The 21,236-nt window shown below is 43.5% G+C and overlaps 1 protein-coding gene across 4 annotated transcripts in view; it reads left to right on the forward strand.

The window, feature by feature from the left end:
• LOC106561909 (serine/threonine-protein kinase BRSK2) overlaps nt 1-21,236 on the forward strand; it is a 168,563-nt gene that overhangs the window by 140,559 nt on the left and 6,768 nt on the right. For 3 of the 4 annotated variants that reach the window (XM_014126249.2, XM_014126250.2, XM_014126252.2), the window contains exons 13-19: nt 922-981; nt 4,815-4,875; nt 7,349-7,556; nt 11,874-11,922; nt 16,167-16,290; nt 17,505-17,682; nt 18,451-18,540. In XM_014126249.2, the coding sequence (XP_013981724.1) occupies nt 922-981; nt 4,815-4,875; nt 7,349-7,556; nt 11,874-11,922; nt 16,167-16,290; nt 17,505-17,682; nt 18,451-18,540 (770 nt within the window). The remainder of the gene's footprint in view (nt 1-921; nt 982-4,814; nt 4,876-7,348; nt 7,557-11,873; nt 11,923-16,166; nt 16,291-17,504; nt 17,683-18,450; nt 18,541-21,236) is intronic. The other variant, XM_014126251.2, reaches the window with a different exon arrangement.

Here is a 21,236-nt window from a genome sequence, read left to right on the forward strand (position 1 = left end):
GGCTCAGTGGACACAGCAGAGAGAGAGAGAGCAATGACGTGGTGCATATATTGGCACAAATGTGACATAGTATGCAATTTTGAGGGCCACTTCTAGCTTGTGAGTGCTACTCTCAGAACTACTGGCTAAGAAATATACAAAATTACTGGAGAATCTCTTTAACAAACAGACACGTGCATGCATGGACACACACACACACACACACACACACACACACACACACACACACACACACACACACACACACACACACACACACACACACACACACACACACATACACACCATACAAACACGTACACAAACACACATGCCAGATTCACATACGTAGCAGTAGGATGCCTACATATTATGGATTTCCTGTTGGATATCTCTTTCTATTAGTTCAATCTGCTGTGTGTGTACTTCCAGTAGAATCCCTCTCCTCACTAACTGAATTATTAAGCTGCTTAGGGTGTTACGACAGCCTGACACTGACAGAAAAGTTTACAACTTTCTGCGCGGGTGAGTCTTCCAAAGAGGATAGAGGCTTTAAGACTTCAACTTTTTTTTATGCCACATGTGAGAATACCCCCATATTATCATGACCGTTCAAAGTGTCTTACCCCTTTGTTTCATCTGTTTTGACTTGCTGATTAATATATTCATGTCATGTGTGAATCTTTTTTCATGTTTTCATTGTCATGTCATGATCAATAATTTTTCTTCTTCTGTTAACTTTTCCTTTCAAGACTAATATTACTTCCTGTGCATTGGTCATTGTGAGCAATAGCCAGCTCTGTATTGCATACACAACTAACGTGAGGTCGCCAACTCATGACCTATACAATAATCTGTACTTTTTAGGGAATGCTTAGAATCAGTCCCTTTATGTGACTGTCTTTCTGTCTGTCTTTTTACTTTCTTTCTGTCTGTCTGTAGTAAGTCTGTTTTCAGTAAAAGCTTGGATATCACAAACGCTAACTTCACCAAAGAAGAAAGGTATTTGTCACTTTTATCTGTCTCTCTTGCCACAGTTGAGTTTCAGAGGGGTTTTCCCATTCACATTCTCACCATGTTTAAGTCTATAAGCCTTTGAGAGGGTAGTCTAGTAAACTTCAATAAAAACTAAGCTCCCTTCTTGTCTGCATAAAATTCATTCCCAAAGAATCGAACCTCCTGCCGTTAGAATTCTTCTGAAACTTTTACCAGAAGTTCACTTGACTGCCTGGCTATCTGATAATGAATTCACACAATAAAGCCCTTATTTTCATACTGTGGTAAACTAGGCCAATGTGATCAGGCCTAGACTGAACTGAAGGAGAGAGGAGATAGAGAAGAGATAGAGGGAGGGAGTCTTCTCTACACCCTCGGCCGCTTCCATGCACATCAAAAGCATCTTATCCTCCTTCTCCTTCTCCTTCTTTTGGCCCCTCTCTTCCCTTTGATGCTGTAGTTTGACGTCCCAGGGCAAATCCCAATTTTAGGTCAACTTCCTTGTTTCCCTGTTTTGCCTCCTTCCCCATTGTGTGTGTGTGTGTGTGTGTGTGTGTGTGTGTGTGTGTGTGTGTGTGTGTGTGTGTGTGTGTGTGTGTGTGTGTGTGTGTGTGTGTGTGTGTGTGTGTGTGTGTGTGTGTGTGTGTGTGTGTGTGTGTGTGTCTGTGTTCGCTCCCATGCATGTGTGAATTTGTTTGTCTTCTGCCCGTCTATTTGTGAGGTTACCACATCATGGTGAGTCAGGTCCAATCTTCCTTTCAAAGCCTATTCACAGATGACCTTGTGTCCAGGAACACAGTTTAGAGACGCTTCCCCGGTCCGCCCCCCACCCCACCGCACCGTACAGAGAGCGATTAGCATAAATTAATTGGTGGGAATGCAGATGGGGCGTTTTGCTGGAGCAAAGAAGAGGAGAACAAACAGGGATGGAAATAAGGCATTCACATCCCTCTGAATAGTCTTTTATCTCCATTATCTAATTAGAGCGATACAGTGGTAAACACACGCACACACATACACACCAATGCACACGTACACACAAACACACATTGTATTTCATTGGCATTGAACAACAGATTTCTTTCAATTATGTGCTTGAAAGACTACCTGATCTTGGCAAGTACAATAATGTGTTGTAATTAAAAAGCGCCTTACCTTTCCCACCATCAACATACAGCAGAATAAGGATGAAAAGCCATAACATTTCCAAAGTTTACACACGCAAAACAGGATTGACTGAAAGCATATGACTATATGTATATGCAGGGGTGCAACTTTGGTTTTAGAAGTGAGGGGGGACATAATTATTATTATTTTTATTTAAAAAATGTATCCAGTCGGATAAACACTCCAAACAGCCTACCCGACAGCTCGGAAGTGTCCGCATGGTCCTAAAGTACACCGTTGCCTCGTTTTGTATCACATTTCAATGATAAAACAATTTGCAATTTGACTCATATGTACTCAGTTATCAATATTTACTACATGTCCGAATACAGTATGGCAAGCTCATAGAGCGACTTCTGAGGGAAACTCCCCTGCATCTTAACTCTGTGGCTTATAGTATGTCTCCCTTCATAAATCTTCTTTCGTTCTCCATTGTTACAGTTTCATGTAGTTTGTGGTGCAGTAACGTTACTTCATCTCCTGTGTCCCTACTGTGACATCGATGTCTGTCTGTGTAGAACCCTGTCTGGAGGATTCCATTGCGGTTCAGTGAAAGGCAACTCAGCTCTTAGGTTCTTGTTCGCTCGCCTTACGTTTGTATTACCGTCGCCACTTTGTAATCCAGATGGATGAAATCCTTCCCTGAGGTTGAAGCTTAGCGTTTGGTTGTGTGTGTGCATGCATGCGAGTGCATGTGCGTGCACACTGCAGCATATATGATTTACTGTTTCAATTTTAGTTTCCAACAAAAAAGCCAAATCGTCTATGGCAAATTACATCCCCAAACCTCGCTTGGGGTGGCCCTATGTGATGTGAGGGAGGGAGGGGTTGACAACAGAGAATGGACAAGAGAAGGGGAAGAAATTAAAAGAAGACGTGAAAAGTGAATGAATTGTAAATGAAGAATGAAAAGGCTCATCTGGAGTAGAATAGAGACACGGCACTAATTCATTTTGAGGTGTGTGTGCGTGCTCACGGCATAGCTGACTTATTTGAAGTATTTATCGATGTTGACTTTAGACCCTGATGCTTTGCATGTCTTGTTGTCATGTAGACAGACACGGTTGGCCATTACACCCAATCTAGTATTTAAAAGCCAACACACACCAAACCTTTCAACGGTCTGCTGTTTTAGTCTACAGCCACTGTGTGACTGTGTTAGTCATATTGTACACACGAGCCATTTGAAGCTATGCATAAAGATAGCTCTGATGCCTCATCAAAGATAAAAGGCAAGGTAGAGGAAGAGGGAGACAGAGATTGACAGACAGAGAGAGAGAGAGAAAAAAAGAGAGATGGAGAGCGTGATGAGCCAGGAAGAGAGTGAGTAAGAGGGAGAGAGAAAGAGAGAGTGAGTGAGAGAGAGTGTGACCACTGTGACTGATAGAAAACTGAGGAAAACAGACTATGTAGTGAGCATAACCTTGCTATTAAGAGGCCGCCATAGGCAGACCTGGCTCTCAAGAGAAAACAGACTATGTAGTGAGCATAACCTTGCTATTAAGAGGCCGCCGTAGGCAGACCTGGCTCTCAAGAGAAGACAGGCTATGTGCCCACTCCCCACAAAATGAGGTGGAAACTGATCTGCACATCCTAACCTCCTGCCAAATATGCGATGATATAAGAGAGACGTATTTCCCTCACATTACATGGACCCCAAAATAGTTTGAAAACAAATCAAATATTGATCAACTCAAAATATCTGTTATGTGAAATACCAGCAGTGTGCACTCAGCGCAGCAAAGTCTGTGACCTGTTCCTGAGATAAGAAAAGGGCAACCAGCGGAAAACAAACACCAAAGTAAATGAAAGCTATATGTATCTGTTTATTTATTTTCCCTTGCCATTTGTACTTCTTCTATGTGCACATTCTAACAACACTACACATAATTAATAATATAACATTTCAAACTTGTGTGTGTTTAATGTTAATTGTTCATCTGTGATTGTTTATTTTACTTGCTTTTGGCAACATAAACATTGCTTCTCATGCCAATAAAGTCCCTTTGAATTGAATTGAAATGAGAGAGAGCGGGAGAGAGAGAGAGAGAGAGAGAGGAGGGAGGGAGAGATTGAAAGACAGAGAGAAATGTGTTTAATAAAACAGCTCAGAAATCCCAACCTAAACAGACTCCCTCCCCAGGGGTGAAATAACCCTGGCTACATCCACAGTTATCCATCCTTGTTTGAGTCAATCTCCTCTACTTACCCTGTATGATTCAATCTCCGCCAACCTTTTTAGCTCAGGGCAAAGTTTTCAAAAAGTACAGATAGCGGCATACAGTACAAAGTGCTACAGCCACAAACAACTGTGTTACGTTAGTTTAATGAACTCATCTTATTCTGATCTCTTTCCTCTACTTCTTCCAGAAGCTTCTGCTAGAAAATGCCATTATGCACAGATCTAAGATCAGTTTACCCTCCCAAATTGCAACTTGAACCATTATGGGGTAAATCACAAAACCAATCTTAGATCAGTGTGTAGGGGCAACTTCATCCTACTCCTTTGGGAGCTTATATGCGTTTGTCCCCCATGCTTTATGTCCTCCCTTCAGCTAGGGGTGTGCCAGTGTGTGGTCATATTGTAGTGTTCAGTGTTTTCCCATCGCAGTCGCACATATTGCATTGTCAGAGGATGTCTTTAACCTGTGTGTCTGCGTGTGTGTCTACAGGTCACGGTCTATCAGTGGAGCATCCTCCGGTCTCTCCACTAGTCCTCTCAGCAGTCCCAGGGTAAGAGTTTGGTTGTTCCGTACCACCCGCTGGCCCACCGGGGCCTACACTGCACTGCACCGCACCAACTCACCTCACCGCTAGCTCTGCTGTGATGTGGTTGTCACCGGAATGCACACGCTGCTATTCACTCACTACGGCCACTCACAAGGCTATAAATAAGGCAGCTCATAGAGGAATCAGACATGAAGCCTGCATAATCCTGTCATAAGAATAGTGTAAAGCTACCAGTCTCTATACCCTATGACAGCTTATGACTCGGGCCATGTGTTTTGGACAATCATGTCACAAGACCTGGATTTTATCTTTATTTAAAGCTTTTTCTTTAATCTGTCCTGTTTTTCTTTTTATGTCAGATGGTCCAGCACCATCCTCAGACAATTGCTTTCATTTTTGGTGTAATTCTATTTCTGGAAAAGGCTTAAAATGAAGGTTAAAATCTACGTCACTTGTCATGATAGCCCAAAACACAGGGCATGACTTATGACACCTGACATAGCGCTGATATGAGGATTTAGTGTCATTAATGGGTTGTATCAGTTGTTATACTGTAATGTATGATTGGTTATCATGACCTGTCACGACTGTTGTTATATCATCGTTATGACAGAGCTATGTAGGCTGTATGTCATAGGGCTTCTTGTGATGTCTCATAAGGGCTTAAGTACTGATGAGGGAACCCATCTTTCTTGTTTTAAAGTTCTTAATTCCCCCAACAGTTCATCAGATTGCAAACACATCCATGATTTGAAATCCCATACGTGGGATACATAGGGAATACATTAGAAAGTGCTGCCATGTTATAAAATGACTGTAAAAGTTTGGGCTACAAATCAACTAACCAGCTCCTAGCTAGCATGCACAGTTCCTTCATTCTTTTACTAAGGCAATGCATTTTTAAAGCCAGCCCTTAGTGAGGATACAAACATGCAGTCATCCCATATTCTGCCTCTTCTTGCGGAACTGTCATTGTTATCAAGGATTCTGTAAAAGTTTCATAGTTGAGGACATTTCTTTCTGGCAAATATGTATGTCTGTCAGCAACCCCAGCAGGGGTTTTGGGCCTAAATGTTACTTCCTATTCTTTTTTTATGATGAGTGATACTGTAAAGGACTTGGTTCAGATAGTGGTGATGCCATTTTAGTCCTCCTTTTTTAAGTGTAAATATGGTGCCGATTATGTAAGGCTACAAATTATGTCACACATTGATGGGGATCACTCTACTGGGGATTAGGGTTTAGGAGTATAATTTGACCTTTACATTTTAGAGCACCCACATGCACACACACACACACACACACACACACACACACACACACACACACACACACACACACACACACACACACACACACACACACACACAGGGACATACACGCTCATGCATTATATTTAATGAGGATCACTTCACCAAGGCAGGCGACATAAACGCTTCATAATGCTGCCATATGAGTGACACAACAAAAAGCCGATAAGCCTTGCATAAACTTTTAATACATGCCAGTTTTCATTAGCTGTCATAAACGTTCATGTCCTGTCATGATAGTTGCTATGTCATTCATACCACAGCATTGTGCATGCAGTATGGCTGCTTTCCAACAATGAAGTCTGGAAGCTAATGCAGTTAGCTTTGGGTGCTGTTTCAGTTGCCGGTTTGGGTTTGGCTTCATGAATGCTTGTAATGTTCTACACTTCTGTCCCCCCATGGTGCTGCTGCCTCCTGGTTGGCTGGTTGTGCTAATGGCATGTTCTTCTTGTCTTTCTTTCTGCACTCTCACCACTCTCCCTGCCTGTGTGTCACTCACTCCACCTATCCTCTCCTCCATGTCATTTCTTACTATATTGCTGATTTTTTTCCTGGTGCCTTTTCATTGCAATCCACCTTTATTGGGTTGTGGTGTTTTCTATATATGTCCCCTGGCTTCTGGGCGTGGTCTCTCATTGGCTGCCTGTGCTGTCAATCTAACGGTGCGTGTCCAATCGCAGCCGGTCCGACGCTTCTTCATCCCGCCCCAGTCGCCGGACCTCTGTCAGTCGCCCAACTGTAGCCCCACCCATTCCCCAGAGTCCCGCCTTAACCATAACGGGGTAGGGGGGGCCAATCGCGTGCACCCACACCCGCTCCCCAACTCCTACACGCCAAAGATGGGGTCCCCCCTGATGCACCCCCGCACACAGACCCTCCCCGCCAAGCCCAAAGTGTCTGAGAAGCCCCTTCAGACCACCAGGTCCAACCCCCTTCCCAACTTGGCTGATAGCCCAACCACCCCCAAGTCGGAGCCCACATCCCCCTCATCACCCCTGGGAAGCCCCCCCTGTGTCCCCAACAGCCCACGGCCACGACGCCACCCGCCCCTCACCGTGCCCCCCAAGCTCTCCATCCCCCTGTCCCCGATGCCACCCATGTCCCCCCTTCGCCGGCACCGCCTCCACCCTGACCACAACGGTCACAAATCTGTCCCCACCATACAGGTGACTCCGCACCCCTCTCCGCTGGGGAGCCCCCTCCCCACCCCCAAGGGCACTCCGGTGCACACGCCCAAGGATAGCCCGGCAGGCACCCCCAGCCCCACGCCGCCCCCCAGCCCCTCCATCGGCGGACTGCCCTGGAGGACGCGTCTCAACTCTATCAAGAACAGCTTCCTGGGCTCGCCGCGCTTCCATCGCAGGAAAATGCAAGGTACTGGACTGGGGTAGGAGACTTGGGGAAGAGAGGGGAGAGGTGAGGGAATAAGGCAGGGTTTCCACAAACACTAACAGTGGGTATAGGAAAGGGACCCTTTGGTGGCTCACAGCTACATCCTTCTGGGCTGCGTAGATCATCCCCAGCGCAACGACGTGCTGGAACCACCTGGTCAAGGGGATTGGTCACCATGAGTTTAAAATCCCACCTATACACAGATCATACTGTACTGTTAGGAAATCTATTTTACACTCTCCCAGCCTTAGCGCAGGGGAATATCTGCGTTCATCTCAAGAGGGTTAACAGTAATGGTTCTGTCCTATACGTTGTGATATAATCTTATTAAACCATGGAGGAGGTAGTTTCTTTACGCTAGTCCGATTAACTTCTATATGATTAGTCATGTACATTATAAATCAACGGCTATTCCATTCCGATGAGAGGAGCAAAGGTGAGAAGAATAATTGTTTGTGTTGTAAGGAGCGTATAGTTTCAGAGCTTTACCATAGGCGTTATGTTGGTTCTCAAAGCGTGCAAGCTCATATATGTAATTGGGGAAACTGTAGGGTGTGTTTTGCTTCGTTTATTGAGTGGTATAATGTTTTAATGCCTGTAGGTAAGTTGTCATGTAATATGTGCTGCACGGTGATAGATCATTGAAATCCTCCATTACTAAGTGGCGGCAGGTAGCCTAGCGGTTAGAGCGTTGGGACAGAATCCCAAAGCCGGCAAGGTGGGAAACTGCTGTTTTGCCCTTGAGCAAGGTAATTAACCCCCACAACAACTGCTTCCCGGTTGAATGCATTCAGTTGTGCAACTGACTAGGTATCACCTTTCCTTTCCCTAACTGGATTTATACAACGTGAAGGGATATTGTCCATCTTATCCAGAATATCCAGGTGATGGTATTACAATGGTAGAAGACAACGCATTTTATAAACAATAGTGCTCTCAAATCAAATCAAATCAAATTTATTTTTATATAGCCCTTCGTACATCAGCTGATATCTCAAAGTGCTGTACAGAAACCCAGCCTAAAACCCCAAACAGCAAGCAAAGCATGTGAAAGAAGCACGGTGGCTAGGAAAAACTCCCTAGGAAAAACTCCCTAGAAAGGCCAAAAACCTAGGAAGAAACCTAGAGAGGAACCAGGCTATGAGGGGTGGCCAGTCCTCGTCTGGCTGTGCAGGGTGGATATTATAACAGAACATGTTAAAATGTTCATAAATGACCAGCATGGTCAATAATAATAATCATAGTAGTTGTCGAGGGTGCAACAAGCACGTCCGGTGAACAGGTCAGGGTTCCATAGCCGCAGGCAGAACAGTTGAAACTGGAGCAGCAGCACGGCCAGGTGGACTGGGGACAGCAAGGAGTCATCATACCAGGTAGTCCTGAGGCATGGTCCTAGGGCTCAGGTCCTCCGAGAGAAAGACAGAAAGAGAGAAAGAGAGAATTAGAGAGAGCATATTTAAATTCACACAGGACACCGGATAAGACGAGAAATACTCCAGATGTAACAGACTGACCCTAGCCCCCCGACACATAAACTACTGCAGCATAAATACTGGAGGCTGAGACAGGAGGGATCAGAAGACACTGTGGCCCCATCCGATGATACCCCCGGACAGGGCCAAACAGGCAGGATATAACCCCACCCACTTTGCCAAAGCACAGCCCCCACACCACTAGAGGGATGTCTCCAACCACCAACTTACCGTCCTAAGACAAGGCCGAGTATAGCCCACAACGATCTCCACCATGGCACAACCCAAGGGGGGCGCCAACCCAGACAGGAAGACCACGTCAGTGACTCAACCCACTCAAGTGACGCACCCCTCCCATGGACGGCATGGAAGAACACCAGTAAGCCAGTGACTCAGCCCCTGTAAAAGGGTTAGAGGCAGAGAATCCCAGTGGAAAGAGGGGAACCGGCAAGGCAGAGACAGCAAGGGCGGTTCGTTGCTCCAGCCTTTCCGTTCACCTTCACACTCCTGGGCCAGACTATACTTAATCATAGGACCTACTGAAGAGATAAGTCTTCAGTAAAGACTTAAAGGTTGAGACTGAGTCTGCGTCTCTCACATTGGTAGGCAGACCATTCCATAAAAATGGAGCTCTATAGGAGAAAGCCCTACCTCCAGCCGTTTGCTTAGAAATTCTAGGGACAATTAGGAGGCCTGCGTCTTGTGACCGTAGCGTACGTGTAGGTATGTACGGCAGGACCAAATCGGAAAGATAGGTAGGAGCAAGCCCATGTAATGCTTTGTAGGTTAGCAGTAAAACCTTGAAATCAGCCCTTGCCTTAACAGGAAGCCAGTGTAGGGAGGCTAGCACTGGAGTAATATGATCAAATTTTTTGGTTCTAGTCAGGATTCTAGCAGCCGTATTTAGCACTAACTGAAGTTTATTTAGTGCTTTATCCGGGTAGCCGGAGAGTAGAGCATTGCAGTAGTCCAGCCTAGAAGTAACAAAAGCATGGATTAATTTTTCTGCGTCATTTTTGGACAGAAAGTTTATGATTTTTGCAATGTTACATAGATGGAAAAAAGCTGTCCTTGAAACAGTCTTGATATGTTCTTCAAAAGAGAGATCAGGGTCCAGAGTAACGCCGAGGTCCTTCACAGTTTTATTTGAGACGACTGTACATCCATCCAGATTAATTGTCAGATTCAACAGAAGATCTCTTTGTTTCTTGGGACCTAGAACAAGCATCTCGGTTTTGTCCGAGTTTAAAAGTAGAAAGTTTGCAGCCATCCACTTCTTTATGTCTGAAACACAGGCTTCTAGCGAGGGCAATTTTGGGGCTTCACCATGTTTCATTGAAATGTACAGCTGTGTGTCGTCCGCATAGCAGTGAAATTTAACATTATGTTTTCGAATGACATCCCCAAGAGGTAAAATATATAGTGAAAACAATAGTGGTCCTAAAACGGAACCTTGAGGAACACCAAAATTTACAATTGATTTGTCAGAGGACAAACCATTCACAGAGACAAACTGATATCTTTCCGACAGATAAGATCTAAACCAGGCCAGAACTTGTCCATGTAGACCAATTTGGGTTTCCAATCTCTCCAAAAGAATGTGGTGATCGATGATATCAAAAGCGGCACTAAGATCTAGGAGCACGAGGACAGATGCAGAGCCTCGGTCTGACGTCATTAAAAGGTCATTTACCACCTTCACAAGTGCAGTCTCAGTGCTATGATGGGGTCTAAAACCAGACTGAAGCGTTTCGTATACATTGTTTGTCTTCAGGAAGGCAGTGAGTTGCTGTGCAACAGCTTTTTCTAAAATTTTTGAGAGGAATGGAAGATTCGATATAGGCCGATAGTTTTTTATAATTTCTGGATCAAGATTCGGCTTTTTCAAGAGAGGCTTTATTACTGCCACTTTTAGTGAGCTTGGTACACATCCGGTGGATAGAGAGCCGTTTATTATGTTCAACATAGGAGGGCCAAGCACAGGAAGCAGCTCTTTCAGTAGTTTAGTTGGAATAGGGTCCAGTATGCAGCTTGAGTGTTTGGAGGCCATGATTATTTTCATCATTGTGTCAAGAGATATAGTACTAAAACACTTTAGTATCTCCCTTGATCCTAGGTCCTGGCAGAGTTGTGTAGACTCAGGACAATGGAGCTTTGGAGGAATACCCAGATTTAAAGAGGAGTCTGTAATTTGCTTTCTAATGATCATGATCTTTTCCTCAAAGAAGTTCATAAATGTATTACTGCTGAAGTGAAAGCCATCCTCCATTTGCGAAGGCTGCTTTTTAGTTAGCTTTGCGACAGTATCAATCAAGCGATGTTGCCCATTTGTCTGACCTTTTCACCTTTAAAGTCCAATGCAGCCGTTTTTATCTCAGTATCAAACAATTTTTGGTTAACAATTAAGTACATTGTTTTTAATTAAAATGGTCAAAAAGAAAAAAAATTTGCTTCTCAGTAAAAGAGCGATTTCTCAAGTGAGAATTTTGCTAGGACTGTCTGGGGATGGACTGAGTGGAGAGCGGAAAACTGAAAATTAGCTGCTTTGCTTTGGTTTGGAACTCTCTGTCTTGTTGGTCTATTAACAAATGTAACTCCCGGTGGTGACACCAGGTAGGCCAAAACTCCAACCCACCAAAACAGGCTGAAATTTCAGGTGGTCTTTTCAAACAGCTCTTACACTAACAGGGTAATCATCATCTTCACAATTTCACAGTTTTATTCCAACCTCATAGTGTGGAAATGTATACCGAAACACAGAAAAATAATGACTGCATTGGGCCTTTAACCTTTCACTTTTGACCTTTGTCTCTGCCTCTCTCCACAGTCCCCACCCAGGAGGACATGTCCAGCCTCACGCCAGACTCTTCACCAGAGTGAGTGACCCGGGAAAACATAAATGCAACATTTGACAAACATTTAGGTCAAGAAAAAAAGTCGCACTCTCTAGTTATGCTCCCAAACCCTGAAGTAGGCACTGCGTACAGAAACGTTGTTTGCTATATCCACGAGGGCATAACTAGAGTGTGCGACTTTCTTTTTATAGTTTACTCTCCTTAGTCAGCACCTCTACAGAACAGTTTTGGATGTGCGTCAGCCTATGCGTTCGTTCGGAGATCTAACACAAGTCTTTAGGAAAAAAAATCCTGTCTTTAGTCATATCCCAGTTTACCTATTTGCTAATGAGTTTGCCTACACCTAGCAACTTAATTATACAAGCAATAAATATTACATTTTATTTGGAACGGCAATCCAGACAAAATTAAGCAGACCTATTTATATAATGAATATGAATTCGGGGGGCAGAAATGATTAAATATTACAGCATTAGACCTCTCACTAAAGGATCAGTCATATAAAATGTGTACTTAAATCCGATCTGGCTCTCTAGCAGATTAGTAAGAATGTCTCACCCAATGTTCAACAATGGCCTTTTTACCATTATTCAGATTACAACCTCTCACTTTCAGTTATTTGAAAATTAAATAATCTATAAAATATTACTATTTTTAAAACAAGCCATAGAAAGTTGGTTGCAATTTCAGTTTAATTCACCAGAAAAGACAGAACAAATAATACAACAAATTTTTGGTTAAATTCAAATATACTAATTGATAAAAAAATATTTATATGTTTGGAGAAAAACATAAAGAAAATGTATAATCTTTGTAAATTATATCATAAATAGGACTGGTGGAGTTATGTCACACATGCAGCTAACACAAATATGTGGAAATGTCTACTCTTCTCAAAATTACAACCAACTAATTGCAGAATTACTGCAAAAATGGAAGAGGCAAGTGGAAGGGGGAGAAAGTAAGGAACTTGTCTGTCAGACCTGCATTAAAGACCACAATTGGTTAAAGAAAATTGTAATAAATGAAAAGTATACCAGTTTAATTTAGGGACCAAAAAGAGTACAGCTGTGCCATATAGATTGCAAAATAGTTTGCAAGATTTTTGATGTACCGATTCCATGGCACATGGTTTATCAACTGATATACACAACTACACTGTATTCAAAACTTTGAGTTTTTCAATTTAAATTATTATACAAAATTCTTACAACCAATAGAATGTTATATACAGTGCATTCGGAAAGTATTCAGACCCCTTGACTGTTTCCACATTTAGTTACGTTACACATTTACATACATATTCAGACCCTTTACACAGTACTTTGTTGAAGCACATTTGGCAGCGATTACAGCATCAAGTCTTTTTGGGTATGATGCTACAAGCTTAGCACACCTGTATTTGGGGAGTTTCTCCCATTCGTCTCTGTAGATCCTCTCAAGCTCTGTCAGGTTGGATGGGGAGCGTTGCTGGACAGCATTGCTGGACAGCTATTTTCAGGTCTCTCCAGAGATGTTCGATCGGGTTGTCCCAAAGCCACTCCTGCGTTGTCTTGGCTTGTGCTTAGGGTCGTTGTCCTGCTGGAAGGTGAACCTTTGACCCTGTCTGAGGTCCTGAGCTTTCTGGATCAGATTTTAATCAAGGATCTCTGTACTTTGCTCCGTTCATCTTTGCCTCGATCTTGACTAGTCTCCCAGTTCCTACCGCTGAAAAACATCCCCACAGCATTATGCTGCCACCACCGTGCTTCACCGTAGGGATGGTGCCAGGTTTCCTCCAGACGTGACGCTTGACATTCAGGCCAAAGGGTTCAATCTTGATTTCATCACACCAGAGAATCTTGTTTCCTATGATCTGAGAGTCTTTAGGTGCCTTTTGGCAAACTCCAAGCGGGCTGTCATGTGCCTTTTACTGAGGAGTGACTTCCGTCTGGCCACTCTACTATAAAGGCCTGATTGGTGGAGTGATGCAGTGATGGTTGTCCTTCTGGAAGGTTCTCCCATCTCCACAGAGGAACTCTAGAGCTCTGTCCAAGGCCCTTCTCCCCCGAGTGCTCAGTTTGGCCGGGTGGCCAGCTCTAGGAAGAGTCTTGGTGGTTAAAACTGCCTTTTAAGAATATGTTCTTGGGGACCTTCAATGCTGCAGAAATATTTGGGTACCCTTCCCAGGTCTGTGCCCCGACACAATCCTGTCTCAGTGCGCTATGGACAATTCCTTCGACCTCATGACTTGGCACTGTCAACCTTGGGACCTTATATAGACTGGTGTGTGCCTTTCCAAATCATGTCCAATCAATTGAATTTACCACTGGTGGACTCCAAGTTTTAACATCTCAAAGAAACATCTCAAAGATGATCAATGGAAACAGGATGCACCTGAGCTCAATTTCAAGTCTCATAGCATAAGGTCTGAATAATTATGTAAATAAGGTATTTCTGTTTTTTATTTTTAATACATTTGCAAACATTTCTAAAAAACTGTTTTCACTTTGTCATTATGGGTTATTTCTGAGATTATTATTTATTTAATCCATTTTAGAATAAGGCTGTAATGTAACAAGATGTGGAAAAAGTCAAGGGGTGTGAATACTTTCCGAAGGCACTGTATATGGGGGATAGAACCATTTTTCTGCGAAGAGAGAGAATCATTAGATCATTTGTTTTAGTACTGTCCATATATAGCTTATTTTGTATCATTTGTATAATTTACCTTAACCTTTATTTAACTAGGCAAAGTCAGTTAAGAACTATTTCTTATTTACAATGATGGCCCACACCGACCAAACCCGGACAACGCTGGGCCAATTTTAAAAATAGAAAGGTTCAGAACCTTTGTGAAACATCATATCACAGTTGAAAAAATATATGGCAAATAGAAATCAAAACTGGATGGTGTTCAGAGTTAGATAGGAGTGGTTGAGTGGAGCTGAAGGATGGGACTAAAAACAAACAAAAGATAACTAATGTGAAATATACTGTGTCCGTAAAAATGTGTATGGTATGTATAAGCTGAAAGTAGAAGCCTAAGTGTTGCTGTCCATTAGTTTACTCCAATTAACAGAGGGCTAGGGGAAAATAATAAAGGAACATATGTACAAATTAATTATATATTTTATATATTTACAAAAAATATATGGGGGATTGAAAATGATGCAGACAATTACATTGATGGAAGCTACAATCTATCTGCAATGTTAAAGCTGATCTACCCCCTAAAATAAAAATAAAAATAAAAAAATAGGTCTCAGGCAAGGTTTCTAGTGATTGTGGTTCACCGATGTTGGCCCGTTGAGCTAAAGTCTGGAGACATTAGTTCAGGGAGCTGCAGGTCTCAGGCAAGATGATTCGTCACTTGATTGTGGGTCACTGAACCACCTCTGTTACATGTGCACGAAAGTCAACTCATTCTACCTTTCTACCTCTCTGGTGTTTTCGCCACTGGGAGAGTGACTATGTAAGGTAGTAGAGGATTCTGCCCAAGAGGCCTGTGTGAACAATCCTCACAATTATGCAAATTGACCTCCTCTCAGTATTGCATCCCTCTCTCCTTCCTGTTGATTGGGCTATTTTTAGGGAATTGTTCCGCATGAATATTTTAGTGGTTTAGTTCCAGTTTGCTTCACAGACAGAGAGCCACAGCTAGAGTCTGGTTGGATAGTTGGAGATTAGGCAGAAACGAGGAAGGGGCCTTGAGGTAGGTTAGTTGCAAAGGTAGTCAGGATGATGTCATTGCTATTGGGGACCAATATGAGGCCATTTGGCCATTTGGACAAGCAGAGGGAGGAAGAGGGCTTACAGAACATGCACAAGGGTTGAAGTTAGATGGTAGAGGGAGGTGGAAACAGAATAGCCTGGTTCAGATATGAATGTGCTTTAACCAACTCCTCTGACTATAATTGTCATGGCATACATTATAGTCACCAAACACATCTGGACCAGGCCTGGAGGGACAAAGTGATCTTAGAAACTTAAACAGTTTCTGTTCATTACCCTTAAAGATCAGACAAAGCATGGTAAATGTTGCATTATGCAAATGAGTGTGGCAGTGTGTTAATTATTCCTCTCGACATGAGGCATTAGTATTCTCTCCAGCAGATACTAAAGTGTGTGTGTGTGTGTGTGTGTGTGTGTGTGTGTGTGTGTGTGTGTGTGTGTGTGTGTGTGTGTGTGTGTGTGTGTGTGTGTGTGTGTGTGTGTGTGTGTGTGTGTGTGTGTGTGTGTGTGTGTGTGTCCTCATAAAACTATTTTTTTCTCCCTCCCTACAGGCTTGCCAAGAAGTCATGGTTTGGTAACTTCATCAACCTGGAGAAAGAGGAGCAGATCTTTGTGGTGATCAGAGACAAGCCTCTCAGCTCCATCAAAGCAGACATCGTTCATGCCTTCCTCGCTGTAAGGACCCCTCACCACACCTCTTTACCCCTCACCGCTCCTCTTTCTCTCCCTCTCCATCTACTGTATGTGTATATCTTCTTCTCTCGCTCTCTCTCTCTCCTCTCTCTCACTTGCTCTGTCCTTTGTCACCCCCGTACTTATGATTCCATTTGACTTATTGTATGGAATTATATTTCAAAGTTCCTGGTCTTCAAACATTGAAATCAGTATTAGAGCTAGCACCCAAAGTGAAAGGGAAAAGGGGATACCTAGTCAGTTGTACAACTGAATGCATTCAACTGAAATGTGTCTTCCGCATTTAACCCAACCCCTCTGAATCAGATGGCTATGTTCATTGGTTTGTCCTTGAGGCGAAGTGGATAAATTCACTGTAAAGCAACTGTGATTTATCTTTCGATTTAGAGCAACTTTTAGTCTGTGCTACTGCCCTCTGTTGCTTTCCCAGTGAAGGTCAGTGTTATTGTGTAATCAGCGAACAGCAGCCTGCTTTTTGTAGACTGCATCTGATTGGTGCACAGCGGTCTGGTTTCTGACGTTAAAGAGCGCCAAGGAAAGGGCTTGATTGAGTCTTCTAATGTTTTTCCTGGCCACACTGTGCATAGCTGTGTCATTATAATGGTAGAACACAGCGTCAAAACAGTCACGACAAAGGATGGAAACTGACTTTGGCACTAGACACTCATGGCACAACCATTATCGTACACTACAGTAGTTGGCTTGCATTAACCCAACACCTAGCCAATTATCTAACCTTAACAGGTCCGCTTTATTTCCCAGCAGGTTTGTTTCAGTTCATTTTAAAAGGCACCTTAGTCCCTGTAGCCCAACTCTGTGTTGTTCCTGTGTGTCCCTTGTCTCTTCAGCGCTGTTAGGAACCATCAGACTCTGAGTCAGTTACAATAGACAGCGCTGAAGAGACAAGGGACTGTGCTGCAGCATAACAGATCCAGTGTTGTCTCTTCCTGTCTTGTCTCTCCTTGTCTCGCCTCTTCTCTGTAGTTTAGCTCATGTACATATCCTTTTTCTCACTCGTCACACATGGTCTCTGTATTTAAATGGATTGTTTTCTCTCTCTTTATCCTGTGCGCTCTGTGTTTTCGCTCTCTCTCTCCCACCCTCCACCTCCCTTTCCCATCTCCCTCCCTCTGCTTCCCTACCTCCTGCTTCCCACCTTTCCCCCCTCTCCCTCCCTTCTCCTCTCTCTCATATAGATCCCCAGTCTGAGCCACAGTGTGATCAGTCAGACTAGTTTCCGGGCAGAGTATAAGTCTACAGCCGGCCCTACAGTATTTCAGAAGCCGGTCAAGTTCCAGGTGGACATCACCTACACAGAGAGCACCGCCGCCAAAGAGAACGGCATCTATTCGGTCACCTTCACCCTGCTCTCAGGTAACACACACAGAAAGGCAGGCAGTCAGGCAGGCACATGCGAGCACACACACATATTAACATACACACACAAACACTGTGTACACACAGACACATCCTGAATATATACACACATGCACAAACACACACGCATCTACGCTGATGCAAGCGCCATTACACAGAAGCCAGGTGAAAAGAAGGACAGAAAAACAGAGACCTTTTCCCACCATGATCACACCGCACTTTAGTCCCTGCTGAGTGTCAAAGGACAACCTCTGGCCAATGACACTGGAGCATCATCTCCAGCCAAATATTCTGTGTCGTCTCTGCAGCATGTCTGCTTATTCCCATGTGGATAACTTATGTTAAATTGATGTTGAACAGACTCTTATTTAATTCTGCTGAATTCCATTTCGATTTACAGTACATGTGTTTGAATTCAAATTGACGCTTCATTGAGGCTATTGTGAGGAAAATCGAATAGAAATGACGTCATTGTTTTCATAACGTTGACACTCTTTGCGTCCTACTGGTGTGGCATTGTGTTTTCAATATCACAAGCTTGTTTTCTGTCTATTATTCTGGTTATTTTCAAGAGCAATTCTTTTTTTTCAGTCAATCAAGTCCTAAGTGTTTTTCTCTGTTTCTCTCAATTTCTCTCTCACTCCCTTCCTCTACCTTCTCTCTGCCTCCCTCTCTATCTCTCTCCTCATTCTCTCTCTCTCCCCCTCCCTCTCTACCTCCCTCATTTTTCTCTCTGTCTCTCCCCCTCTCCCTCTCTCTCACCAGGTCCCAGCCGCCGTTTCAAGCGTGTGGTTGAGACCATTCAGGCTCAGCTGATGAGCTCACATGACCAGCCCGGGGTCCAGCAGATCTCTGGTAAGTAGAGACCCTCCCCTCGCCCCTCGCCCCCCCTCCCTACACCCCTCCACTACCCCCGCCCCCCCTCCTCTCGGCATCCCCGTAGCTCACGGCAACGCCACAGTCACAGTCACAGCGCGGCTCGACTCACACGCTTTGGCACAAGGCATCTCCACATGCATGGCCCACACCATGGCAGATGCACCCGGCACCAACAAAGCAACAACGTTGGTATCTTCGAGACATCTAGAGGGGGCACACACTCTCCTGACTTTCTTGCATTCACACACCAGAGCCCAGTAATGACCTACACAAACATCATTCATTTGACAACGTTTTCTGCTAACTTTTTTTTACTTTCCAGCCAGCTGTAGGTTAAGAGGTTGTTTTGTTGAACTTGTGTCCAGTATAACCTTTCCATATAGAGAATATGGACCAAAATGATGTAGCAGTTCAAAACGATCCTCCTCACATTAACTCAGTACATGTATGTATTATATGGTTTTATATTCTGGGATGAAGATGGGTTGAACAGGGAGGAATGGAAGAAAAGAAAGACAGAGTCACGTTCTGTTCTTCACTTGTCCTTGTTTTTTTGTTGTGTGCCTGTACTGTATAAATGTGGGTGTTTCTTCACTTGATAACAGCACCCACTGCTGGTGAGACATGGCATTACATACATTAAATAGTACATACTATAGAATATAATAAGGCTAGAGCCATCTTTTTTACTCCTGGGCCCACGGTATGAGAGTGTGCAGACTAATGTGTGTGTCCTAGTCTAGTGCTTTAACACCTGACTAAAATAATCAAGTCATCATCAAAACTTTGGTGAAGTGTACACGTGTGTTAAAGGGACATTTCTAAAATGTACTTCATATTCATCATCTCCAGCACCACCCCAACATCAACATACATGAAAATTACGTGTTTCTATGTTTTGTAGTAAAAAAAAGGTAGAGGAAGATAAGTGTTTCCAATGAAATCATCTGTGTGCATTTTAACCATTTACGAGTATGTATTTTCTACTAATTGTCTACTAATTGGTTGATGACGTCATGGGAAATATTTATCTTCCTCTATCTTTTTTTACTACAAAACATAGAAACACGCCACTTTCACATATGTTGGGGTGGTGCTGGAGAAGTTGGATTTTTAAAATGTATTTCCCTTTAATGCGCACGCACACACACACACGCACACGCACGCACGCACACACACACGCATGCACGCACGCACGCAGGCACACACACACACACACACACACACACACACACACACACACACACACACACACACACACACACACACACACACACACACACACACACACAAACAAACTACACCAGGAGCGAAGAACACTGGTTTGACCACTCTCTAGTTCACACATTTAGCACACGTACCAGCTAGCAGTCTTAGCACTTGAATGCCTGGGACTCACCCTGTCACAGATGGGAACTGTTATCAGGCACTGTATGCAACACCCCCACCACTTTCTCCATCAATAACTCATCCCCACCACTCTGTCACTATTGCTTTCACTCTCTTTTTCTTTTCTTTCCTTCTTTCCTTCTTTCCTTCCTTCTCACTTTCTTTCTTTCGGTTTCTCTCTGTCATCAGTTAATGTCTTTATCCCTATTTCTCGATCTCTCTTCAGGGTTGGGGGTCAAATGTTTTACCATATTCCAGGGAATTCGTTGAAATTCAATTCATGAATTGAAAAAAACTTTATTTCAAATATTGTTTGATTTCCAATTCATGAATTGAAGTTCGGTTGTTTTCCAGAATGAGTTGAGGTGGAATTGACCACAACCATGTAGCCGTTCATGTCCTATCCCTTTTCTATCCATCTCTATCTCTTTCTTTCCCTATTTCCCTTTTTCACCTGTCAGTCCATCCCAGCCTGCTTTTGGTCATCATCCACAGCTTCAATCTAACTCTACTTGGCAGAGAATCACTAAAATAACTGAGTGACTGGTCTGGCACGCTGAGTGGAATGCAAGGGTTTCAACCAGAGCCATTAGACAGTCTACAGAGAGTCTGGAAACGGATCATCTATGTCAGCTCCAAATATTCCAAGCGTGTGATGGTCTTGGACGTTTTGGTGCCAATAAGGCTGCCTAGATCATTCAAAAAACTCAAACTGAGTTTGCCTAACTCTGTGTGTGTGTGTGTGTATGGCTCTGGGGTGGATCAATACACTGAATGCTAGATATCACACACTGATGCTGAACAGTGTGTGTCACGTATGACAACAACACACTTAGGGCATGTGTTTTAGCCAACAAACAAAAAAAAACGATTTGACCAACCGCACGCAACCTTTACTAATGTTAAGTCAACCGCTAGAATAATATTTGTTACAGATCTGTGCAATCTGGTTGCACTCACTCCTTCAGTGTCCGAGACCAGAGGGGACTGCATGCGGTGCCAAGTTTTAAGAGTACTATTAGCTACTACACATGACACTCATACTGTGTAAATTCGGACTTAACTTTGTACGTGTGAATATTCCATGAGAAGATGGAAGCCAAGTGTGTGTGTGTGTGTGTGTGTGTGTGTGTGTGTGTGTGTGTGTGTGTGTGTGTGTGTGTGTGTGTGTGTGTGTGTGTGTGTGTGTGTGTGTGTGTGTGTGTGTGTGTGTGTGTGTGTGTGCGTGTGTGTTTGCGCAAATACATTTTCTCGTCCTTTTGTACTTTGAGAGAGTGCCCCCC

Source organism: Salmo salar, chromosome ssa11, assembly GCF_905237065.1.
Source record: "Salmo salar chromosome ssa11, Ssal_v3.1, whole genome shotgun sequence".
NCBI classification, from domain to species: domain Eukaryota; kingdom Metazoa; phylum Chordata; class Actinopteri; order Salmoniformes; family Salmonidae; genus Salmo; species Salmo salar.